We start from the raw sequence: 24,109 nt of genomic DNA on the forward strand, positions 1-24,109 counted from the left end.
ACAGAAGAAAAAAAGGTTATGAATTACAAATTAATAACAAGAATGTTTAAAAAATGGTGATCATGATTATCAGGGTAATATGTGACATTAAGCAAAGAATTCCTTAAAATTAAACATACTGTAAGTGCCTTGAGGCAACTATTGTTGTGATTTGGCCCTATATAAATAAAATGTAATTAAAGTGAATTGAATTGTAGGAATAGGAAGTGAAAAAAAATACACCAGAGAAAGACAGACTTACAGGATGAGGCAACAGCAGTAAAGAGAGGCTGAGATACAGAGCATTATAAAACAAGACAGCTCAGTAAGGACCAAAGATGAAGGTGACAGACTGAAACACGAGGGTGATGGCCAAAGTTGTGGAAATAGTGGCAGTGTTAGAGAGTGTTTGAGATGGGCAGATGAGAGAGGTGAGCCTGAGGGAAAGAGGAAGGTCAGAGTGAGGAGGAATTGCTCACGTGAGTCTCTTAGCCAGACAAACGTTTTTCTTTCGGGCACACCAGAAAGAATATGTATCAGCTCCACCCGACTGAGCTCCACCTTGCTCTCACTGTGGCTCATTACCCTGGCCTATCACAACATCACAGCAGAAATACACATATTGCACGATAACAGTGGGCATTAGCGAGCACAATGCGTGATAACTATGCAACATAGAAATGTGCATGTAACCAAAGAAGCACTAATAACATTTACTTATTCACTAGAAAACAACTGCTATAGTGAATTCTCAGTGAATTTAAATTCAGCTCTTAAGGAAAATTTGGGCCTTAAGACAGCTGCTTAGAATGAAAACTTCTTGTTCTTTCAAGATATGAAAATACAGGCAATGAGGAGGAGGTGAATAAGAAGTAAGACAGTGATCTGTCTGGTGTTGAATCAGGTCAGCTGACAGTCACCAAGTATCATTGGCCTCAATGTGCCATGCAGGCTAAAGTGAAATGGCCAGGCAAGCATTACATGTGTATATCCCATAGTCCCTTGCTCACAAACTCTATCTTATTCAAATTCTAAATATATATCCCCTTTTTACAGCCCCTACTCATTAGTTTTCTTACTCTCACATTTCTCATCCGTCTCCTTTCTATCCCTGCTTCTGTCTTTTTCACTGTCAGAATGGTCTAAGCAGACTGTGTTGAGAATGTGTGGAAGGCAGCTCTGTCTCTCACACAGTGGCTGTACAACCTTTCTACATATATTTTCATGAACAGAGCAATAACGCTGAAGGGGAATAATCGCCTCCGCTTGTATCCTCACGCCCCTCACTTTGTGGCATTTCCTTTTATTCCCTTTGCCCAAAATAGCACAGAGTGCTATGGAGTACTACTGCGGTATTTAAAAAGAAAAAAAACAATCTGGTGAGTTAACATTTTCATGTCTCATGTGGTGATAACATCAAATGTACTGTATGCAATTGTTCTAGGCTTCTCTTAAACACAAGTTGATGACACAGACGGTATGAATCAGATGGGAAAGCTAGCAGCTATCTTGAGGAACAGCCGTGAGTTCCAGACATCGGCTTATCAATATATACTCCCTGAAAATCATGCAGCTATTCCACATATGGTCTGTTGGGCTCCTAACCATTTGGTTCTGATTATATCTAGATTGTTCAGATGATGTATGCTTAGTAGACTTGGCAGACAGCTCAAATCCCCCTGGAGTCCATGTGGTTGAGCTTTCTTGTTCACCTTCTTGCAGATTTTTTTGTTTCATTGTGTTTTTACTGCTGACTTACAACAAATCTCACGAGTAGTGCAGAAATGTAGTTTTCTATACCACTGTTTCAAGAGACAAATTATATGAGACCTAAATTAAACATATGCGATTAATCCTTATTGAACATCTCACAACATGAAATCATATTAATTTTCTGCTGAGAAAATAGCTGCTACCCTGTTTAGATGTGACAGGATATGTGCTCTCAGAGATTTTTCCTCTCAGAGTATATCAAATTTATCAACTCCAGTCCCACTTCGCTTTCACAAGTGGTTAATTAGTTCTAAGGGCATGAGCAAAAAAAGCAAGACTGGAGGATAGTGTGACACATGGACACACAAACACACACACACACACACAGTGTGATACAGAAAGAATCCCATCATGGCTCTACTCCATGGGATTGACTACAGAGATGGTGTGAATCTCCAGATGGCAGAAGGCTGGATGGCTGGGTGATAAATCTTTGATTGGCTGCTGTATCTGAATCCCCTGGCTCAGCCTCAGTTCCATTCCCAGCCTCAGCCTTGGCCTGCATGTAACTGAACACAGTAAAATGTCTGCAAGAATGAGAGCTGGGGGTATAATTAAAGTTCTCTGCTTTGAGCTCGCTGGCTACCTGCTGTTTACAACAGACCAGACGAGAGGTACTGAAGCTGCATGTGTAATTTACTCAGAAACCAAGAAAGGTACAGTTAACAGTTAGCTAAAATACACTTGGGTTGGTCTAACCTTGAAGAACCTCACATTGTGATGGATGTCAAACACTAAAAAATACCACACAGAGTCACATAGGAACATACTTAAGAAAAAAAAAGAAAGAAAGATGTGAAGCATACAGTATGTGTACTTGAAAGTAGTCACACTACTTAAGTTGAGGATTTAACATCAAGCACACAATGTCAGCATGTTTGACATATCTGGGTGTTAAATGTATTTGGGACAGGTTATATGAGTTCCACATGCACTGACATCTGTCTTTATAATCCACATTGTACTATGGATTTAGTAGCCAGTCTTGGTCTTAAGGACTGCGTTTTATATGTGACTGCGGCTAAATATACAATGCTTGGTGCAGTGTAATGCATTACTGGAAATAAATGCCTAAAGAATGAAGTGGGGGTGCAGCTTTGCAGATAAAAACTAGCAACTATAAACATGCACATACATGATTGGGCAATCTTCTGGGAAACTAGAAAAATATTCCAAATGGAGCTCCAACAGTTTAAAAGGCTCCCAGTGTCATCAGTTTATACCACTATTTCCCCTTCTTCTGCCAACTCTGCATCTTACAACATCTTATTCCGCCTTCTCAGCAGAGCTAATAAAGTCCAACAGCTAGTTTGAGATAATGTCTCCCTCCTCCTGACAATCACCTCTGACATTGTGCTAATGGGGAATTTACTGATTTTAATAGCAGTGGTCAACTGAGTTCCCCGGGGGGGTTAGCAACAAAAGAAGCTGATCAGTGCGGTTCTCATCATAGTGAAGGATAGGGATATCATTAAACCCCACACTTCACATACTGCTTGTACACCCAGTATTAAAAGTGTCTCCTATGCACACACAGATATACAGCACACATGCACACTTAGCCAGTCATTAATTCTTAATATTCTTAAAGTCCTATTTGCAATTAAAGAATGAAAGCACAGAGGACTGTGGCCTCCTGGGAACGAGCGAAACCTTAATTGTACGTGACAACATGTAACGGATACATGGCCTTGTATTATAGCATAATTGGGGATTTCAGAAGGAATAGTCTGCTGTGTGATCTACATTATGCCAACATCAGAAGCAGAGTAACTTGAGCGACACCCCCCACCACACACACACACACTTTATTTTTCTAGAAGGGGAGTGTGTTTACTTGTGTTGTGCTCGAGGAGAATGTTATCACTTTGATGGTTGCCAAGAAAAATAAATCCTCTCTAATTTATGAATATCTCTTATTGAAATGTACTTGAAAGTGGATATTTTCTGATATCAAAGCTACAAAACAATTTGAAATAATTGAGTGCAGTAGAAGAGTCATTTGTAAAATAGTATGCAATACTAGGCATTCAAAAGCATTTCTGGGTGATTGCCTTTAAAAATATATATATAAATAAATAAACCAGCATACGCGTGCACAACTTGCTGTGTTTTTCTGGTTCACTGAGAGGACTTAGTAATTCCCTTCACGGTTTACCAGCATATTTCAGAAAGAATCTAAATGTAGAAGTTGCTCAATTTATAAAAATTTCAGACCTTATTATATAAATGAATAGCTCTTTTTTGGTTTTCAGCTACTTGAAGCTCAAAGAATTTAAAAGGAAAAAAAAGTATAAATTGATTCATCTAAATACGAATGTGCAAAACAGAAATGTGCAAGTAATTATTCGCCAATTTATCAGTGTCCTTACATTATTTCCTATACTATCCCAATAATATTTCCCAATGACAAGCGTTTCAAGTTTTTCAAATCCTCTTTCACATTGTTACCATATGGAAGAGGGTTATTTCAATTGTTCTCCCTTTCACACTCTGGATGATCTGGAGATCTGTGGATGGGTGCATGTAAAGCATGAAGTGTTTGTCATCCATTTAGTATAACTCACCGCTTTGGTGCACTGCACATCCTTCCCAAGCAGCCAATTAAGTTCCAGGTTTCCTTCTCCCTGGTAGCAGGACTGCAGGCGCTCCTTAATTCGTGCATTGATGTCACGAATGGTGAAGACGCAGAGCGCTGAGTCATCTGGTGGGCGATGGAACTGCTTCTGGCCCTTAGAGAAGATGGTGAAGAGCACATCATCGTGGGCACTGATATTGAGTGATGCAGCGAGAACACGTCCTGGCTTGCCAAGGTAGGCAGCCTGCAGTAGCCGGTACTCAACACCGCTCTTCACACAGCCAATAGGCAGGGAAACATAGGAGTGGAACTTGGGGTCATCTTTGCAGAGGCGAACAATGCGAGAAGTGTAGAACAGGTCACTGCCGGATCCGCTTGACGACATGCTGTTTTCTGGTGTCTCGGGCTGAACAGTCAGGAAGTAAACAAAGCTGCCGCTGGCAAAGCCGTAAACATAGTAGATGTCAAAGTGAGAGACCAGTGCCAGTGTGTCTGATGGTATCTTTATGAGGGAGGACACAAAATCTGTGTGCAATTCATAGTCAAGCATAGCAGAGGATTCTGGGTCACGGGGCAACTTTCGACTGGAGATTGTAGGAAAGTAGTCCTGTTTGCCATCTACCGCCGTGCCAATAAACAGGGTCCCATCCTGGCCCTGCGAAGGCACAATGACCCCATACATAGTCCCAGTCTGGTTTACACTAGAGAGGTAGTGTTCTTTCTTGTGGGAAGGCTCCACTAAGATAAAGAGGTCATCCAATCTGAGGAGTTTACAAACTCCCTGGTACAGGCTGCCACAGGCCAGCAACCGGTTTTGGGAATAATCAATTAAGAGAAGCTTGTTGACATTGTTGGTTGAGACAAGGGGCTCAGAACAAGGCTGGACAATCAGAGGAGGGTAGCACGCCTTGTTGTCATCCTCTGGGCCTGTGTCATGGGAGACTAGAAGAGTCAAGTTGCCTGAGAGCTTGTACACACGGTTGACTGCTCCAATATACAAAGCGCCTGTGGTTTGGTGAACTGTCAGGTGGTTGAATACCCAGTCCCGACGTTCAGGGTGGAAACTAGTAAAAGTCTGCCCATTGGATAAAGCAGGTATTACTATGAGCCAGAAGCCTAGTAGAGCAGCCATTGGTCCCACTTTAGGGTTAAGTGATAAAGTTCTGCGAAATGCTTGCTGGCCCTCCATGTTTAACAGGCCTGGAAGGAAATCGCTAAGGGAGTTGAGAGAATGGATGTAATGAATACGTGGAGGAGACCTTTGCCTTTGTGTTGCTGAAGGCTATCTTGCAGGTCAAGCTTCACAAGGTTTTTCACATGTTTCTGTAAAAGAAAACAAGAAACAAAGAGAAAAGTTGTAAATTGTCACAGCTGAGTTACATGTCACACGAAGAAGATGCATTTAAGAGTGTTTCAAAGTGAAAAGGAATAAGAGGCTCAAATTTAATAAAGCAATGAGCTGTGGAGAATAGACAATTGGTGGAAACCATTATGGTGCACATTCCAAAGGACAGGGCAGGTTACAGCAACGGAAATTAGCCTGACCTGACTCATGCTAGCGCTGCTGCTGTCACCACACACTGAGTAAGAGGTTTCCAAGAACAGAAAAAAGGCCAAAACAGGCATTGCTCGCTAAAAGCAAGGTCACTGTGTTGTGAGACTGACTGTCTTTTTCTTCCAAAACAATGTGACACTTCAGTGAAGCTAACCTTTTACACATGTATTATATTCACTTATTTTATTAGAAAGGGTTTAGAATATTGTCATAATTAGAATCTGTATTTCTGAGTTATTGTCCATAACCCTTTATGAGGATTTTAGTAGCTGAAACTTTGGCCATGGCAGATCTAGGCAGTTTATCTTTAAATCAAAGTGAATAATTGTGTCCAATTTGGACAAAATTCCAAATACCTTTCCAAAGATATTCCATTCACAAATGGGATGGGCATAACATCACAGTGGCCTTGACTACTGACCACCAAGATCTAATCAGTTCATCCCTGAGTGCAAGTGAATATTTGGGGCAGATTTAAGGAATATTTCGTTCAGAAAATACATTAATCTGTAGCGACCTAATGTTTGATCTTTGACCACCAACATCTAATCACGCCATCTCCAGATGATCGGGCTTACCTACAAAGGAAAACCTAAAACACATCTTCAATATTAGAGACCATGCCAAACATTAGCACACAGCTTAACGTTGTGTGCTTTGTTATCCTTAAAACATCATTCTCTTCTTTTTATTTTTATACTGACCCCATCCTCACGATTTCTTTAAACACATCCCCTATCAGTTGCCCATTTTGAGATACTATATTAGTCAAAATGTATCACGCTACAATTAATGCAACCATGCTCTGCCTGGGCTGTAAAGATCTCTCTCCATGTGCTATAAAACCAAGCAGTCTGTCCCCAGGAGTTAATTATCTCATCCATTGGAAAAGACGGCCTGGATCTCATTACTGGAACAAACTGAGAACAAATTGGAAGCCACTTGCACACACCCCTACTCTTGCTCTTTAAGGGGCTCATTTTTATAGACTCTGAATCTATTAATTATTCTTTTATACAATTTATTTATTTATTCATTGTTTATAAATCAAGTTCCTCTAATACTGGTGTGCTCAGATCACAACTGATTAATTTAAAGGTGATTTTTGTGCTGCCTATAATTAATCCCTCCACTGTAATAGATATATACAAAACATCCTCATGCAAAGATTAACTAATAGAACATCTGATGTATGTATGAGTGTGTCTCATTCCCCAAGTATTATCGGTGTACTCTATCAGAACCAAGTAGTGTGAGGGGCTAACAAGTGGAGAGAATGGCAGTGCATCCTAAAATCAAGTACGATTAGGCGTAGCGATCCAACAAGGGTAATTACTATGGCGCTGGAGGTGGTAAGCTGGGGAGTGACATGGGGACGCCGGGGGCTTGAATGTGTCAGAGACGGCCCTACGTCGTTTGTCACGCTCCAGATTTGCATTTCCAGCAGCGAGGGCACAGAGAATCAAGGGTGAAAAGATGTGGCCTGAATAATCAGTAACTGCACCTTGAATTAACAAGCGACTGAAAAGGGGAGGGAACATTGTATGGGAAGATACTGAATAGCCAGCTTACATTGTGACGTGTTCAAGGCAGGTTTGATTTGCAGCAGTAATTTAGGGGTCCCTTTGAGCCGTGTCAGCCCTTTCATAGACCTCAATCCAAATCCGTTAATGGCCATCTTAGGGTCCCTCCCTACTCCTTGTGATCGAGTATACTACACAGCACCATCTTAAATATAACCCTAAGGAAGCATATTGATCTATGTGTCCAGAAACACAGGTCCTAAAGCCCAGTCAACCTGTTCTTGGTGTGTGTGCACAGGCAGAGGCGTGGGAGGTGCGCTGTCCCAAAAGCACTTTATTAGCATGGTCATAAAAGTGCCAGTGACTCTAAAAAACAGCAAGGGTCAGACCCCCACCCTCACTTTCAGTTGCCTGCATGCTGCCATGCTCCTTTGTTTGAGTTTGTACATGGTAGATTTGCAAAGTGGATCCCTTTGGTGGCATAATCAGTTTCCTGCTGAGCTAGCTTTTCGCTCAAGCCCCAAAGCCTTTTGCCCTTTAGATCTTACGCTCCACCTCCACGCTTTAATCGTATGTATATACAATGTTTTAAGGCCATCCATCTTTTCTCCTTCTACTTTTTATTTTTCCTACGTTTCCTCAGTTGTCAGGAGTAAAATTATGCATCAGTCTCTTATGTTGTGGCAACAGCTGCCCATGCAAAGAAAAAGAGTGACTGAATGGTGTAAATAAAAACCTCCACAAAAAGGTTATCCCCTCATATTGCTTTCAATAACACAGGGAATGAAGTCTTTGTTCAAGCTGATTGCATGACCACCTCTTTGTTGCACTTGACATAGCACTCCACAGTAGTATGCAGCTGAAGACTTTAAAAGAATACGAACAAAACTCGATCCCCCAGCGTGCTCTTTAGTTCAAAGCCATATCTTTCTTTTGTTTGTGAGAAGTCAGAATTAAGTAAAAGAAAATTAACATATAAATGCAACCAGAAATTATTCATACTTAAACATAGTTAACTAGTGACCTGGAAAAAGAAGAGGGCATGACTATGTTGACATTGAATTACAGGTAAACTAGAATATAGGCACATTTGCAGCTAGTAGTTCTGAATAAAAATTCAGACTTTCACTACATGAGATTTTTGCCATTAATGCTGAGGCACGGATGACAATCGACTTTTTATTTGTCTTTTAAACATAGGGTGAGCGGATGAACCAAAAAAGTCTTGTTCCTGAAATAAATTCAGTGTGCAGATGTTTCACAATTGTGGCCGTGGCACAGAAAGAATGATAGACTGCCATGATGACAAAACTGTCAGCGTCAAATAAGAATATAAAATGGAAAAAAAATTATATAACAAAACAAAATTCTTTATGGTCATTCTCAGTAGATTTCCATTTTAAGACTCACACTCATATGACAGTCTCTTTGGCAGACGTAGAAGGCAAAGAAAGAAAATCTTCATGTCAAGAGAGACGGAAGAGAACTCACGTTCCCGCACAAACGCAAGCTGTGATCATGGCTTGGAGAAAAGACAGTTTTTGCAAAACTTCCCATTCATAATGAATAGTCAGGCACACAAAACACTGTGTTGGCACACTCAGCCAGGCTGCTTCAGAGTGCTTGTTAAACAAACTGGTCCCACTGGCTGCATGTGCACTGTCACTGTGACTGGTTGTGGGTCTCTTGCTGAAATGCTGGTGATTTCCCCAGCCACTGGGCATGATGCTGTGACAATGCCAACTGTGGCCAAAAGAGCTGGATTGTAGCACTTTAAAAAGATGCAAAAGAGCGACATTAGGTACAGGACAAGGATAAAGGAGTGGCGAAATGCAAAACGAGAGCTAAGTAAGCCCTCAATGATGGTTGGGAAGAAACAGCCTGAGGGTAGTCCAGCAACTAGCAAAATGGCACAGGAGAGAAGGAATTTGTCTTTGAAGCAGGAGCAGCCCTAAAGCTCCATCACCCTCAAATAGGCAGCAGGTCTTCTGCTTTTGTGCTTTCCCCCAGTTTATTCTCTCTACATCCTAAGCTTCTTAACACTCTAGCCAAATTTGCTTCATCTGTTAAATTCATATTTACAGCAATTGTACTGCAGAAGATAAAGAATGTAAACCAAATCCATTTATGGTGCTGAATCCATTGTTGTTGAATTAAAAAAAAAAAAAAAAAGGAAATGGGAGATTGTAATTTCATGCCTTGGATTAATGTGTTATTCCCTCAACGATTAATGTAAAGCATGAAATTTGAAAGCTTAAGTGAAAGTGATATGCTTCGAATCAAAGAGACAATTTGGAACAAACCTTCCTCAACTTTCTAGTTAGGAAAAGTACAGTTAAGGGTTTAAAAATATGTTGGATTTTTTTATTCATTTCCTGGTAAACTTTTCAGTGGATGTGGCAATTTGGACAGTAAAAATAAAAAGTTTTATATTCCCCAAAGGGAGATCTCCTTCTATAGGAACCGATAAAAAGTATTAGCAGTAGAGGTTTGTCTATTAGTCTTCTCTCTTTTCTGCTATCAGGAAAAGAAATAATGAGAGGCCTCGTTAGTATCTTATGTTGTTGAGCTGGAGTTATATTCATACATTCTTCTGTGACAATAGGAAATGAATTTCTCTGTTCCAGTGCCATTACGATCTGTCAGCTTCCAGGAAAACTATTCTCCAGTCATCCATCCTTCCAGCCACTGCAAGGAAACATAGCATTTTCTCCTGCTACGACCCAATAGCAACAGAAAGGGAAAACACCCTCAGAAACCACAAGCCCTCCAGTAACTATCATTTAATTCTGTCTGGTTTCCTGTGCTGTGATGTTGGACGTGGTTGGTTATTCCCAATATTTTCTTGTGTAACGATTCAAAATTCCACCATAAAGATAAACCCTAATAACCAGGAGGAAATTACTGTCATTAAAGCCTTCCTCATAACATAAAAAATAGTCCAGAGCTGCTAAATTAAAACCATCACTGTGTAAATGTTTTAATTTGACCTTTTTATAAGCCATTTAGTTGTTGTTTGTCTTTTGACATGATATGTGTGAGGCTCTGAGCTATGGCTGAAAGAGCTGCAATTTAGCGATGCATAGTAAATTAATGCACAGTTGCTCACAATTAAGCATGAGCTCTCTGGGCACTCTGACAGAGCACTTTGCATCCAGTATTTAATAGCACTATCTTTGTTAGTGACCCATATCAGTGCACTTGCTCATGAGCATCTGAGTTTAGAGGCGTACAGAGAGGCCTTGAACTGCTTGTCAATGAGCTGCATTTGTTGAAAGCAGTCACAGTCGTGCCCCAGCTTTAGCATTATTTTAATGAAAACACATAAAAATGATTAGAACAACCCACCACAAACTTACATAAAAACATTTTTCATCAGGTATAGTCAAGACTTAGCATAGACGCTTATTCCCCAGTGCAAACAAGGGCATGTGTACCTAATCCTTCCCTTTAACCCTGTCTCTACACAGTTCCACTCCCACTTCACAAACTTAACACACTGGTATTGCAGCTAAAACCAGTAACATTTACTAAAGAGATTACAGTGTCACTGCTACTCTAATTATATTTTTCCGCTCCCACAGCCGCTACATTCTCCTAACACACAGGCATGCACACATTTAAACTTGTACTTTCATGCAAGCTTAGACACGTACGTATCCACAGCTACAATGAAAGATACACAAATACATAGTGGCAGCTTCAATGTAAATGAATTACTCCTTTTCCCTCTCAATTCTGCTCTGACTGACAAAACTAACAAAGCTCTACATGCTTTTGTTCATTTGAAGGATGAATCCTGAGGCATGATCTTCTCAATCAATCCCAGCATAGTCATATGTGGTGTACGTCTCATCATTGCTGTCTGTCATCCGATGAGAGCAGATTTCTATTAGGAGGCATTTCCATAAATCTAAATTGTAAAGGGCCTTAGTGAGAGCAGAGCAAATCCTCAGTGGGCAAAGAAAACAAACAAAGCAGGATGTCAGGGGAGACCACAGGATCAGATATCTACCTCAGCTCATACACAGATTGAAATTGAATCAGGCTTTTTTTGATTGACATCATACACATTTTATCAAACCGAAGGACCTTAACTACTTTTGACGCACGTGGTGGATGCTGCGCTGTCCTCGCACTTTGAAAGTCTGTATAATAGTATAATGGAAGCTAGATGTGGAGAGATCCATTTAAGTTAAAGTAGATGGGGTGTGTTTCAGTGGTTTGCGTATCTGAAATTGAATCACTTTCCTATGAATTACTGAAGAAAGGAAATTTGCAAACACACAGCTCACAATATTTTGAACACCTGTAAAAACAGTAGCATTTTGTCCTTTCAAGAGGTTATCGTGAACTGAGCAGAGAAAGAAGCATTTGAATAAAATCAATTCATCTGATCTCTTACATGACATTATGAATTTAGGCAGTTCAGCAAAGCGAATATTTTGAAACTCGTAACTACCAATAGCTCTTCTCATATCTAAGGCAACTTCATAGTGGCCAAATCTCAATGCAAATTTAAGAGTCGGTGAAGCAGACAAATGAACTTGGCAAAATGTAGAACTTGGCTGGTGTGCCAGGTAGCAGGTGCAAAGGACAGCTAAAGGGGCATTGGTCTGAACGAGTGGGCAATTGCGCGTCTTGTGAGTAGAAATGAAATGCATGAAAGGCTCAGTTCGTCTTGCCTTGGTGAAATCAGATTGCATAAACTCTGTGCTGTAGCACCAAACATAAGAGAGGTAAAGGCAGCCGAACCAAAAAAGACACAGATGACATTAAACCAAGCAATACCACACTCCAGCGCAAACTGCGTGTGTGGATGCAAGCAGCTGCATCATCATAGCATGTGTCTATGTGTACTGGTTTGCGTTGATTTACTTAAAAAAGAAAAAAAAAAAATCAGCAGACTTTCCCCGCAGAGGCGTTATCTGCCTGTAGCTGCAGTCTGCTAAACAAAGCATGGACTCTGACCTTTGGTGTGCAGCTGCCAAGTCAGAATAAGGCACCGATGGACTGAACCTTCTGTCAAAAAAATATCATGCCAAATCCACAGTAAAACACCAGCAAACTGATCTGCAAGTGGGGAGATGTGTGTGAATTTAAGTACTTCTTCCATACATGTTCCATATGTGTGTGAAACACTGCAGGAAGACCTTCCATATAATGTGTAGTAATATGAATTTTCTCCATCCACAGCTTCATCATTTGTTCAACTGGGATCATAGTCCTAAGGCATGGCTCAGTGGTCAAGGTGACTAATGCTGAAAGGGTCTAAGAAAGAAGGAGACAGAGGGAAACCGAAACCCAAAAGAGGGATAGAATCAATGATGGTGTATGAAAAAGACAAAGAATGTCAAGTACTGCTGCTAGTTGACAAGGCTGTTAGAGACTACGGCAGCCATAACTCTAGAAGTTGGCATGGTCTCTCCATTATCTGGAGAACATTGGCACAACATGGCTGGCACACTCAGGCTACAGGAAGATCAATCAAAAAGTGAAAGGAATGAGGAGGTCAAAGACGGTCAAAGATGAGTGAAATCTACACAGGACTATTCTTTGGTCTAAATGTATAATAGATCTACTCATTACATGACGAGACCTGTTATTTCATTCAGGAAATGCAGAGGGGGAGAAGGAATGGTTATACAAGAGATTTTGGAGGAGAGGAAAAAATGATGTGCATCCTGTCAGTCAAAGTAATCCCTTCATTTTCTACTGCTACCGTTTCATCTAAGGACTGTATGATATAGCCTGGAGCTCTGTAATCACACGCTGGTTGAAAGGATGAGGCTACTCTGGGTTGGCTAACAACCAGGCACTATAAACTCAGCAGGAAACACACTTTTCTGTTGAACTGCTCTACAAACATGGTCACTATGGATCCCTGCATGGTTTACAGAGGATAGGCTATAGATAAGGTAGTATGTGGGTTTAATTTTGATTATAGCGACAAGTATTGCCCAACAACCAGGGCTGTGGTGTAACTTAGAACAGTGAGAATGTGATCTGTGATGTAAGAGAAATTTATACTGCTGTGCCAGATATAGCTCTATCAATGCTAAAAATCAATAATATCCCAGTGCAATTAAAATAACAGTTGAGCATGTGACCTCAGTTTCTGTGAATGCTCTGAATGCCAGAAGAGTTGGCTGGCAGGATGCACAGTACCGGCATTGAAGGACAAAAATGGGGGGGGAGGGAACTAACTACATTATGCAAAAAAATCATATAAACACCCATCGCTCTTCCATGAACTTTATGAGTCATTTTTTTTTGTCTGATAATAAACACAAGAGTCACTCAGTTGCTCATTTCCGCAGTGTGTACATGCTGCGTTTATACGAGTTGTTGTTCTGTCTGTGTCAGTGCGCATGCGGCTGATTTAATTCCTTGTGCTTATCCAGGACAGCAGACAGCTTTCTTTGGGACTATTCTGTTTACAGCTAGCCACACTCCTCCATGGAAATTTTAACAAACACAGCAAGACTGTATAAACAAATGCTTCTTCTTACAAAAGTGAAATGTTTTTTGCTGTCACACTGAAAGCATGAACCTACAGCTGTCACACTGGGTCTATGATTTTTTTTTTCCTTCCATTCTAAGCTTCAGCACAGATCTCAGTTCTCTCAAACCCCAACTCTTAAAAGGGTCAGCCGCAGTTCTGTACAAACACACTGGACTGTCTTATCGCAAACGTAAGGCTGCTACCTTGCAATGGCAGCACTTGTGAGAAGTTAAACCGCCTAACCCTAATGACCCACTCTTCTTTCCTGCCACAGTGAGTGCAGAAGTATAGCAGTCATGCTTTGTCCTCACAAAGTCCAATCCTTTTTGCAATAAAACCTGAATAAACACTGAAGTTTGACCAAAGGCAAACAGTGTCTCTGTTTACAGTGGCAAAGATAATAAGACTTTAAAACCTGTGACCTTAATATGGAAACATATGAAAAAACCTATAAACATATGTAACTCATTTTTTGTCTGGTAATCTAATTAACATTTGACCAGTAAAGTATCAAAGCAAACTTAAGTTAATGTTGTGGTATTTTTTGTGAACCCCTACAGGATGAAAAGAAACTTTTACCCATTGTATTCACAATCGGCTTTGACCACAAGCATAATGTTGTGTGCCTCTCGAATACACACTACTGTCTAAGGACCATTAAAGCCTATTTTCGAGAGCTCTTTGCTTGGACACATAAAACAGATGCATTATCACACAGCTGAGCAGGGTTCAACCTCTCTCCTGTTCTCTCAGTCTGTTTCTCTCTCTACCTCAGCCTGGTCAAGGCCCTTCTAATTTCATCAGGGGTGATAAAACACCACAAAATCAGTCTGTGGTTAGTTACTTAGCCCAATCTCCCTTTGGACGAGAGGCAATAACAGCATGTGGTGAGGAAATTGGGTGCTTATTCACACAGAAGGATACATGCCGAGCAAGCAGAATGGCCTGGTTACTGTCAAGACTGTGCACAACAGACCACAAACAAAAACAAAGGTAGTGACTGTCTGTCTGTACACTGAAAATAATCATCAGGTATAAAGCGAGCAGAAAGGAGATGAATTGGACCCAAATGTGCCACAGTTCCCACAACAAAACTGCAACCACCTGCAAACTTTGCTCCACTAGGAGATCTTTACTTTTAAATCAATTAAGAAGTGCTTAATTTCAAAGGCTGATTTGAAAGCTTTCCAAACATTTCTCAAATGGGTAAAGTGCAGTACAAAGCAAAGCAAAGTTACACTGCTACTACAGACCACAGCTCGCAGGAAAGCTTACACTACATTTGTATGCAAGTCCAACTAGGGTTTGCAATGAATATGAATAATAAAGCAGTAGTGAGTGCTGCAGTAAGCATTAACTCAGTCTTGCGCATGGTGGGCGTATAACAATCCACCTGATCGTCCTCAGGGGTGCAGCAGCTGCTGCCAGGCTATGCCAGGACAGGACTGAATATGATGGGACAGAGCACAGAGAGCAAGCCAGATGACTGACTGAGTGAATTGCTGGATCAGTGCTGAAGCACACACGCATGCCTTCCGGCCTGTTCCATGTGAGCCCCGTACAGGATGCAGTTCTGGCTGGGATACGGTGGAAAATCAGCACTTGCTGGTTTCCTGTCAGATAGTGTCCTGAGAATCTAGCAGGCATATCACCAAGGCAAACACTTTTCAAATAAACACACACAGAACAAAGATTGTTATAAACTTTGCTAAACATATGAGATGTTTATTTAGAAAAACTCTAGTACACAAATAAAACATGATGCAGCTGAAGTACAAGCAAATCTGATAAGAATGCTGCCTGCACAACAGTCAGCGTTGACTAACGATACTGGCTGATCACAGATGTATAATCTAACAGATATAAGCCAAAACACTTTTTTAGTAGAGCATACTGCAGATTTGTGCTGCAGTTTAGAAATGGTGAAAATATTGGTTTCTGGTATCTGCTGCTATTTGTCTTGTTAACTGCTATTGGCAATATTAACTAGTGGCTGTATGTTCCATTGATTCTGTAGTCCTTATACCTGCGATGCAGATACATAAACTTAGATTATTAATATTCTGCTCATTCAGCCCACTTTCATGGTGTCTGTCAAAACTGATGGCGAAACGTCCTTACACACAAGATGCCACTTACTGTATGTGATAACCTTGTCTGTCTACTTTGATGGACAAGGTATCACATACCTGATACTGAGGGGTCACTTCCAACTTGTCATTTGTCAACAAGAAGGGTTACTTTCGAAGGAGTGTGTTTGAACCGGTACCATGAATGTTTCCTAATCCTAATGTTAGTAAGGTTTTCTTTTAAAAAGCAAGGCAAGGGAGAAAAAAAAAATAGTGCAAAACAAAACGGACCAAATGTGAAATGAACCAGGGTCTCTTGAAAATATCCTGCCCCACCCATGCCAACCTCCTTATGAGGACTTTGCTTTAATATGGGAATGTTATCTTTTAGTGTCTCATACAGCCACAGCTGAAGCATACGAGTGGAGCTAAAAGACAATTTCCATATACTGGAGAGATAAAGGAAGAGTCCTACAAGCTGCGTTACACAGAGTGTTGGGATGTAAAAAGCTCCATTTACTCATGTGTTGACTGGCTGAAGCACTTTCAAACAATTATATTTTCTTTCAATAATTATTTTTTGTTTCGCTGCCACAAAAAGACTAATTAACCATTTTCTTTCAAAAGTCATCAGGCTATTGACCAAGTTCTTATTTTGATCACTGAAAAGCATTTCATAATCTGTGTATTAGGCATATAGTACACATCTTCCAGGCCGCTTAGATCAATTTTTCCAAGCATCAGCATACGCACTGTGATGAAGTACAGGGATCAGTAAAGAGATCCAATACTCGCCAGGTTGAAAGCGGCGCCACGGACACAAACGACCAGGGAATAGTAAAGATCTAGAGACTTCACTTGGCTAGCTTGCTTGTTGCTTGGTCCACTCTGCTGCTGCGTCAGCTCTGGGCTGGGTATTGCTCTTTTTGATGAACTACGGAAATGTAAACAGCCTAAATGTCAATATAATTGACTGATGTAACCACAATAACTACACACCAATATTATTTACAAGCAAAGCATGTGTGTGAAATGCCTATAATGTACACGATCTGTGACTACAGAGCTGCTCTGAGTGTGTCAGAGCTGTATGAAGAGCTACTATAGCCATTCTGGGAATAAGTGCTTCACACTCATTTTCACAGGCCAGAGACTCCCGAGTCTCTCTCCCTGCTCTTGCTGCAGATATAACATGTAGACAGGCAGGCCATCTGTATTCTTCAGGCAGACACCAGAGACCATATTTTATATGTGGCCACCCAGCCTTATATAACCGTCTGTCAGTAGTGTTCTTGTACGACATCTTGATATAGTCACCCAAAGAGCAAAGAGGCTTGGATCTCTGGAAGGCATAGCGTAGAAGTAATCGCATATACTTGCATGTACAGAAGTAGGTCTCAACGGGGTATTACAACAAACAAAAATACAAAAAAAAAAAAAAAAAAAAAAAAAAATCAGAGAACGAATTTCCCAAATCCAGCTGAAGTATTAACTAGACTGTAATTCTAACAACGCTTTGACTGCATGTAAAATGTTGGGCATGAGAAATACTTGGATAGAGGACTTATCTTGGAGTATTCTGCCTTTCCTTAGTCACCAAATCACTTTTACAAGCCCAGCCTCCCCCTTTCTCAAGCTAAATGTAGCGGTTGTATTCTGAGCATTAAAATTGATCAAAGACTAATCTCTGCTAGAACGATGATTAAAATTACCATCTGTCTCCTTGTTAAGGGCGTAAAGTAAGCAGGGACCGGATCCCAGATTGCAAGATGCAGAGACATAAAGACAGAAAGTCAAAAAAGAAAAGTGCAATAAACAGAGGAGAGCGTGAAAGGAAAGACCAAGAGAAACAAAGACACGACTCAAAAACAGACAGAGGAATAATAAATGAACATAAATCAAAGAAACGAGCTTTCCTAACTTGGTCACTATGACCAATGCCAAACCAAGACTCTGAATTCCTCTGTGGCAGCTTCTCCCTCAGTAACTCTTTCTTTAGGCCGCACACATAGATGATGAAGCTCAGGGAGAAATGCTGTGGCTTCACTACTTTAAATGTGATCATAGTCTGCAGGTTTAGTAGAGCAGTAAAATGAAGTTTCAACAAGTAGGCCAGCTCGCTGCATTCAACAGATAAATCTCACTGAACTCTTTCAATGATTAGTGTGCTATTGCAGAATATATGATGAAACTAAAGCCCACAATGGAGTCACCATAAACACAGCAGTGGGCAAACAGAGTATTTCTCTCTATCACCAGATTCTGTCATTTCTTAGTTGGGGGATATGGGGAGGCAAAACACTGGATTGAGTACTTAGCAGCCACCCTTTTTAGCCAAACAAAACAGCCCTGCTGGTGCTGCTTCCCATAAACTACATCAGCAGTAGAGAAAACATATAATCATACTCCAGCAAAAAACTGCAATAACAGGAAAGAGAAAAACGATAAAAATCGACTATTTGCTACCCTCGAGAAAATGTAACCAAGGGGGGGGGAAAAAGCCCCATTCAGCATTTCATCAGTAACATAAATAGGAGCAGCTGGGGCAGAATAACATGCTGAAGTGGGCTAATTAGGACACTTGGTGGTTGGTTCACTGCTGTTTCAGTCTGCCTAGGACCCACTAAGAAAGAGTGTGTTTTCCCATTAGTCTGGAGTATTACACTTCAACACACACCTACATCATCTACAAGGATGTAGATGCAGATCCGGTGAGATCACCAGAGCATGGTTAGTCAGCTGATCCCAGGTCTTCAGTTTTCCTTAACTAGCCCAGTGCAAATGTTCTCAGTGGGTTTGTTTTTTTTATACCTCTCTCTGGCAAATGGTGCCCTTCACTCCTACGAAAACAGCCTTGTCTTCCGGTTCCGTCACTCCCTTCCAGCTTCCTCTTCTCTTCCTGTCTGACTCGGTATCACAAGCAAAAATCCCAGACCTCCCCGTTTCTTCCTTTGTTTTATAAAAGAGGCTGGGAATGCTGCATTTCACTGGTACTGGGAACCCTTTGAGAATTAAGTGTGACCCTGTGACCTTGATGAGTCACGATCAAGGTGCTGACAAACAGGAGCAATACGCCAGTTTTTCAATTAAGAAGCTCTGATTCTGTGTTTATAGAGGTTGATCACATGCATCCAAGACACAAATCTAAAATCATGATCCGAGTCAGAAAATCTCAACAAGATGAAGTCTTAGTAACAGCATCAAGTGCAGAGCAAACTCATAAATGACATCTCACTGTTGGTTATGTTCAGTATAGCTGCATTTACATTCTGCAACCACTTTCTCTTCCTGGGAAACACCCTTTATTGTCAAACATTACAAGAAGACGCATGATGTTTGAAGCACATTTTTTTAGCTTGTGTTTTAAAGGCTTTGCACTAAATTAACGTAACAATATCTCCTGCAGCGAAATCATTCTGGCTAGTCTTCAGCCTGCAGTTTCATTCTGCTTCCTTTGCTTTCCCTTTTCTAACTGGTTGTTTCAAGTAATAGTATGCAAACACAGGTGGAGTTGTTTACATTGACACAGAGCTACTGTACATTTTCTGCACCACAGGGAGCCAAGCAAGCAGAGACACCCCATTTTAGCTTTTTTTAGACTTTAAGCCATTGAAGCTACTAATGCTTTGTTGAACACAACCCCAAAACACTGTGCCTCAACAAAAACAAAGCAAAGGGGTCCTTTATCAGGCAAGTCCATGTCTGTGCACACTGCAGCGAAATAAGCGTGTCTGTGCGCCCTGAAATGATGGAAAGTATACGTATGCACATTCTCACTCTATTCAACAGTAACATAATGCCCAGTAGCCCGTTCCTGTTTTCCATTTTGTAATTTTCCTTTTGGTTTGACGATGCAAAGCAGAATGCAGGCCATGGTCCCAAAACACAGGTGAATGCAAAAATGCGCTACGATTTCCCAGCCATATGCCAGTACCCTCTGGCATGCCTCCACCCACCTTTGCAGCTTCTCCCTTTCACAGGAAAGGAAGGTGAAGAGAAGAGGCAGACAGATGAGTGGAGAGTGGACACAGAGGATATGATACTGCATTATGTAAATCCCCAGAACAAATAAAACATGGACACTTTCAGTGTGTAGCTAAAAAATAAATTACTCTACTTCTGTTTAAAAAAAAAAAAAAAAATGCTGAATAAGGACACTCTTTGGGGGACTTAAAGTCATGCAAAAGCAAATTATTTTTCATTCAACAGTATGTGCACAAAAATATGCCTGAAACATTGTGCATACTTTGTAAATAAATGCAAATCCACCTCACCTATTCACCCCTGTCAGGTTGAACATGTTTTCTGAGAAATGTGGGGGAGGACTTGCGGCAGCAAAGGCAACGCGGCTTGTGTAAAGTACTTAACGGTAAACATTGTACTTACACGCTCAGAGATGCCTTCTGCAGAGAGAAAAATATTTCTAATTCCCAGCTTTACTCTAGCTCTTACTGCAAGATGAATGAGGAAATAAAGATGTGTCTAGTAAAACTGGGCCTGTAGTGGCAATAACGTGTCAAATATCCTTTGAATGCACCTTCTGTGTGGATAATGTATTAACTTCTATAGCATAATTCCCTAACTGGAGCAGATTAAGACAAGAAAGGATGCTCATTCATTGCTTTCAAGTACAAACCTGCCCAGTCAATCCTCAGTTTTCTCACTCTCTCTGCTTACTCACCTCCCTTCTTCCACTTTGCCTCCCTTAGGCAGTAAGATGTTTCAGAGCAGTCATGTTTAATCAACATCTTCATGGACAACACAGGGATTTCAAACGGTCCACGGCAAAAGGTTTGGTTGTCACAATCTGAATAATTGTCTCATATCTTGTTTCATTCTCCTTAAACATTACATTCTTGCCCTGCACAAAAAAAAAAAAAAAGTAATGTATGCAAAATTACTGTTGAATTTTTGAAACATATGCACAGGTTTATTTTGTTGTTACCACAATAAATATGCCAGTAACTTTTTCTATCCCAGCAGGCTTGGGCAATCTGCATACAGCTGAGCCCGCTTCACTCCAAGTGAAGCAGAGAAAGTGGTGATGATGTTGTAGGAGACAAGCCTGCACCACTAAGGCATGACAAACTCTGATGGAAACAATAGTGTCCGAGGAGGAAGCCAGAAAAGGCGCGCCTCTCCAAGTGTTTCCACCAGAGTGATGAAAATCTTGTTGAAAGTGAAATAAGTTTCAGAATATCCCCTGACACATTCACTGTGGCTCAAAACAAAGAAAACTATTTGGATGTCAAAATGAATATATATTTATATTTTTTTTTTTTAAAACTATGAGGCTAAAAACAGTTAATCTACAAGGCTACAAGAAAAACAGGTGGAGGAAAAGGAATACGCGATCTGTCAGCTCGAAATGAGAAACTCTTGAGCTGAGAGACTTAACTTAAAAAAAATCCAGATACTTCAGTATCAGTGGAAACGTGCCAAGAATTTAGACTCAGTGATCGTATTAGAAAAGACAGAAGTCGTTTTTAATTAAAGATGAGATAGTTTAAGCTAAGATGAGACATAGAACACTGAAATATTTTTAAATAAAAAGGTTAAAGCTAAACCTTTCCATGAAGTATTTTGTTTTCTTAACAGGCTATGTAAGGCCAGTTTGTGGCCTGTGTTGTTTTGGAAAACTGTAAATGTCCAAAAGGCAACAACAACAGCAATAGTAGCAGTAGTGGTAGAGGTAATTATAAACTGCTAGTAAATGAGGCCAAACGCCCACAACTTGTGTTGCAGCTGATGGTCGAAAATGTGATGAATTTTGATTATGTGTTTAGCATGGCATCACATCACATGATAATAATTTTCTTTGTAGGTAACAAGAAGATATTGCTGTCATCTTTCATATATCATTGGTTATGACAGAGGAAGAAAAACATGCCTGTCTGGGTGAGCTCCTGCTGAGTTCATGCAGCGTTCCTCTTTGATAGCAAAGGGCACTAGGAAGTAAGGGTGGTGGAACAACAACATCCAACATTCCCATTATAGATTCACCTTGTTAATATAAACACTGTACAGTGTGATTCACAGTGATAACTTTTGCTGATTCATTTTGACACGACACATTCCCCTAAAAGTCACTGCTAAAAAAAAAAAAAGAAAAAGGAAGAGGTTTTTGCTTCCTCAGTATCCCACACATTTCACAAAGCCCTATGCTTATGGTGTGCTGAGCTGTAATCTAAAAGGTTGGGCAGAGGTGAAAAATCAACAACAAAAGCAATTACATTCATAAAGTGTTATTAATGGTTTGGGTCACAGCAAGTTGGGAAAGTAACGACATGTCCTCACAGACTTTGTGTGGGCTTCATGACAAGCTGCCTCCCTTTTTTAAGTACCTTTCATCCCTTTTCTCCTGCTGGTTTCAGTGTGTGGATCAGAGTCACGGATTCATGCATAAACATAAATGTTATCCCAGAGGAGTATTCATTTCCTCTGGCGTGGACACTATAAATCACCTTGGGCCAAAGTAAAGAGTCTGCAGTCTACAGACTGGCGGCACAAACTCTAGTCCAGACTGTTTTTTTTTATCATGCATCCAGGATCTTTCTTCCTGTACCTTCAGAAACTGATCAAGCATTCAAGTAAGAAAGAAAAGAAAAAAAAAATTAAAATTACATGTGAAGTTTTGCAAGTAGAAGCCAACTCATTAATTGTTTTCCTTTTTGCCTCTATCAAAATTGCAAGGAAATAAGAAGCCACAGTGGGGCAGATTCTGTGTTTTGAAGTTGTGGGAGTTTCAAGGTCTTTCATCATCAATTTAGCACAATTTACTTTGGTCGACGACAGTGGAAAAAGCTAATCAGGAAGATGTGTGTGCACGCAACAGAAGGAACAAGATAGCAGAGGAAGGGGGAGGACTTTTCCAGACAGTTTCTGTTTGCGATCTAACTCAGGAACAACTTTAGAAGGCCTTATTTCCCCTTTTTTCTTCTGTTTTCTTTCTATTGAAGGATGAGGATGACTCAAAGATCCTGCCTCATACTGAGAGAAGATATCAACCCAGATAAGGCCACAGCTGAGTGCAAAATAGTAACAAGACAGCACAAGTGCAAGCACCAACATGTCACTGAGTGTTGGAGCCCAATGAGGGAATTTTAGCTTTTGTTCGATGCTAACATTTTTTCAGTCAATACACTAACTACAGAGAAAATTAAGTGCACGTAAATTCACAGATTTTCTTCATTTTACAATTCCAGAGCAAATACTTACATTGTTTGACAGTTGTAAGGGGTAATGGCCATAACAGCCCCTTTGAGTTGAAAGCGGTTCTAGTTGTAATTGGCCTCAGTTTATATGGGAGGGACAAAGCTGCCATTGGCCGGACTCCCCTATAGCACATGAGCAGACTAGACAAGTAATGTCTGCACCCCTTTTCCTGTAGTAACCATGGTAACAGTGGCAGGCAGGGGCATCCTCATCACCAGGGGGCAGTGTGGGCAGCGCAGCATGTTGTTACCCTTACTGCCTACCCTGGTATATCGTCTTGAACATGCACACAGACCCACAGACCCACACACAGACCCACAGACCCACACACACACACACACACACACACACACAAAGTGCCACACAGTCAAACTAAAATAAATTAAAATGGACACAAACACATGGATCTGTGAACATATGACACACACACACACACACACAGTCATCTGCTCCTGACAGCTGCCCCTTGGCGCCTAACAGAAGCCCCCTCCCACCCTGCCTCTCCTTTTGTTGCTCACTTATTGTTGAGTTTTCCACCAAACAAAAACGCACATCCTCCCTTGACACCAGCTAATTGATTATTGATGGTGCCAGGCTAAACTGACTTATATTCAAATACATGTGAAAGGAGAAAATGGTAGAGACAATGCATTCAGTGCCTTTCATGAAAATGAAGTCAGTCAAGGTATTTGGATGTAAAGCTTGAGGTCTCTCTTGTCTCTTGTTTTGTAGCTGCTGTAGCTTCATAGGCAACCTTGGAAGCAGTTTGAGGACTAAAGCGAACGAGGAGGAAGAATATAGTTAGTGATCTGGAAAACTGTGGTTGGAGAAATAAAAATCATAAAAGCCTTGATGGCTTGCTGGGGTGACAGTCTGACTTCCAGCCGGTGAGAAGATCAGTGACAAACAAAC

General features: G+C 40.8%; 1 protein-coding gene across 3 annotated transcripts in view; it reads right to left on the bottom strand.

Moving 5' to 3' along the window:
- Window positions 1-24,109, bottom strand: part of plxna2 (plexin A2) — a 160,804-nt gene that overhangs the window by 130,800 nt on the left and 5,895 nt on the right. For 2 of the 3 annotated variants that reach the window (XM_026153904.1, XM_026153903.1), the window contains exon 2: window positions 4,320-5,653. In XM_026153904.1, coding sequence (XP_026009689.1) covers window positions 4,320-5,519 — 1,200 coding nt within the window. In that variant the 5' untranslated portion in view covers window positions 5,520-5,653. Of the gene's footprint in view, window positions 1-4,319; window positions 5,654-23,200; window positions 23,518-24,109 lie in introns of those variants that run through there. The other variant, XM_026153905.1, reaches the window with a different exon arrangement.

Source organism: Astatotilapia calliptera, chromosome 20, assembly GCF_900246225.1.
Source record: "Astatotilapia calliptera chromosome 20, fAstCal1.2, whole genome shotgun sequence".
NCBI lineage: Eukaryota > Metazoa > Chordata > Actinopteri > Cichliformes > Cichlidae > Astatotilapia > Astatotilapia calliptera.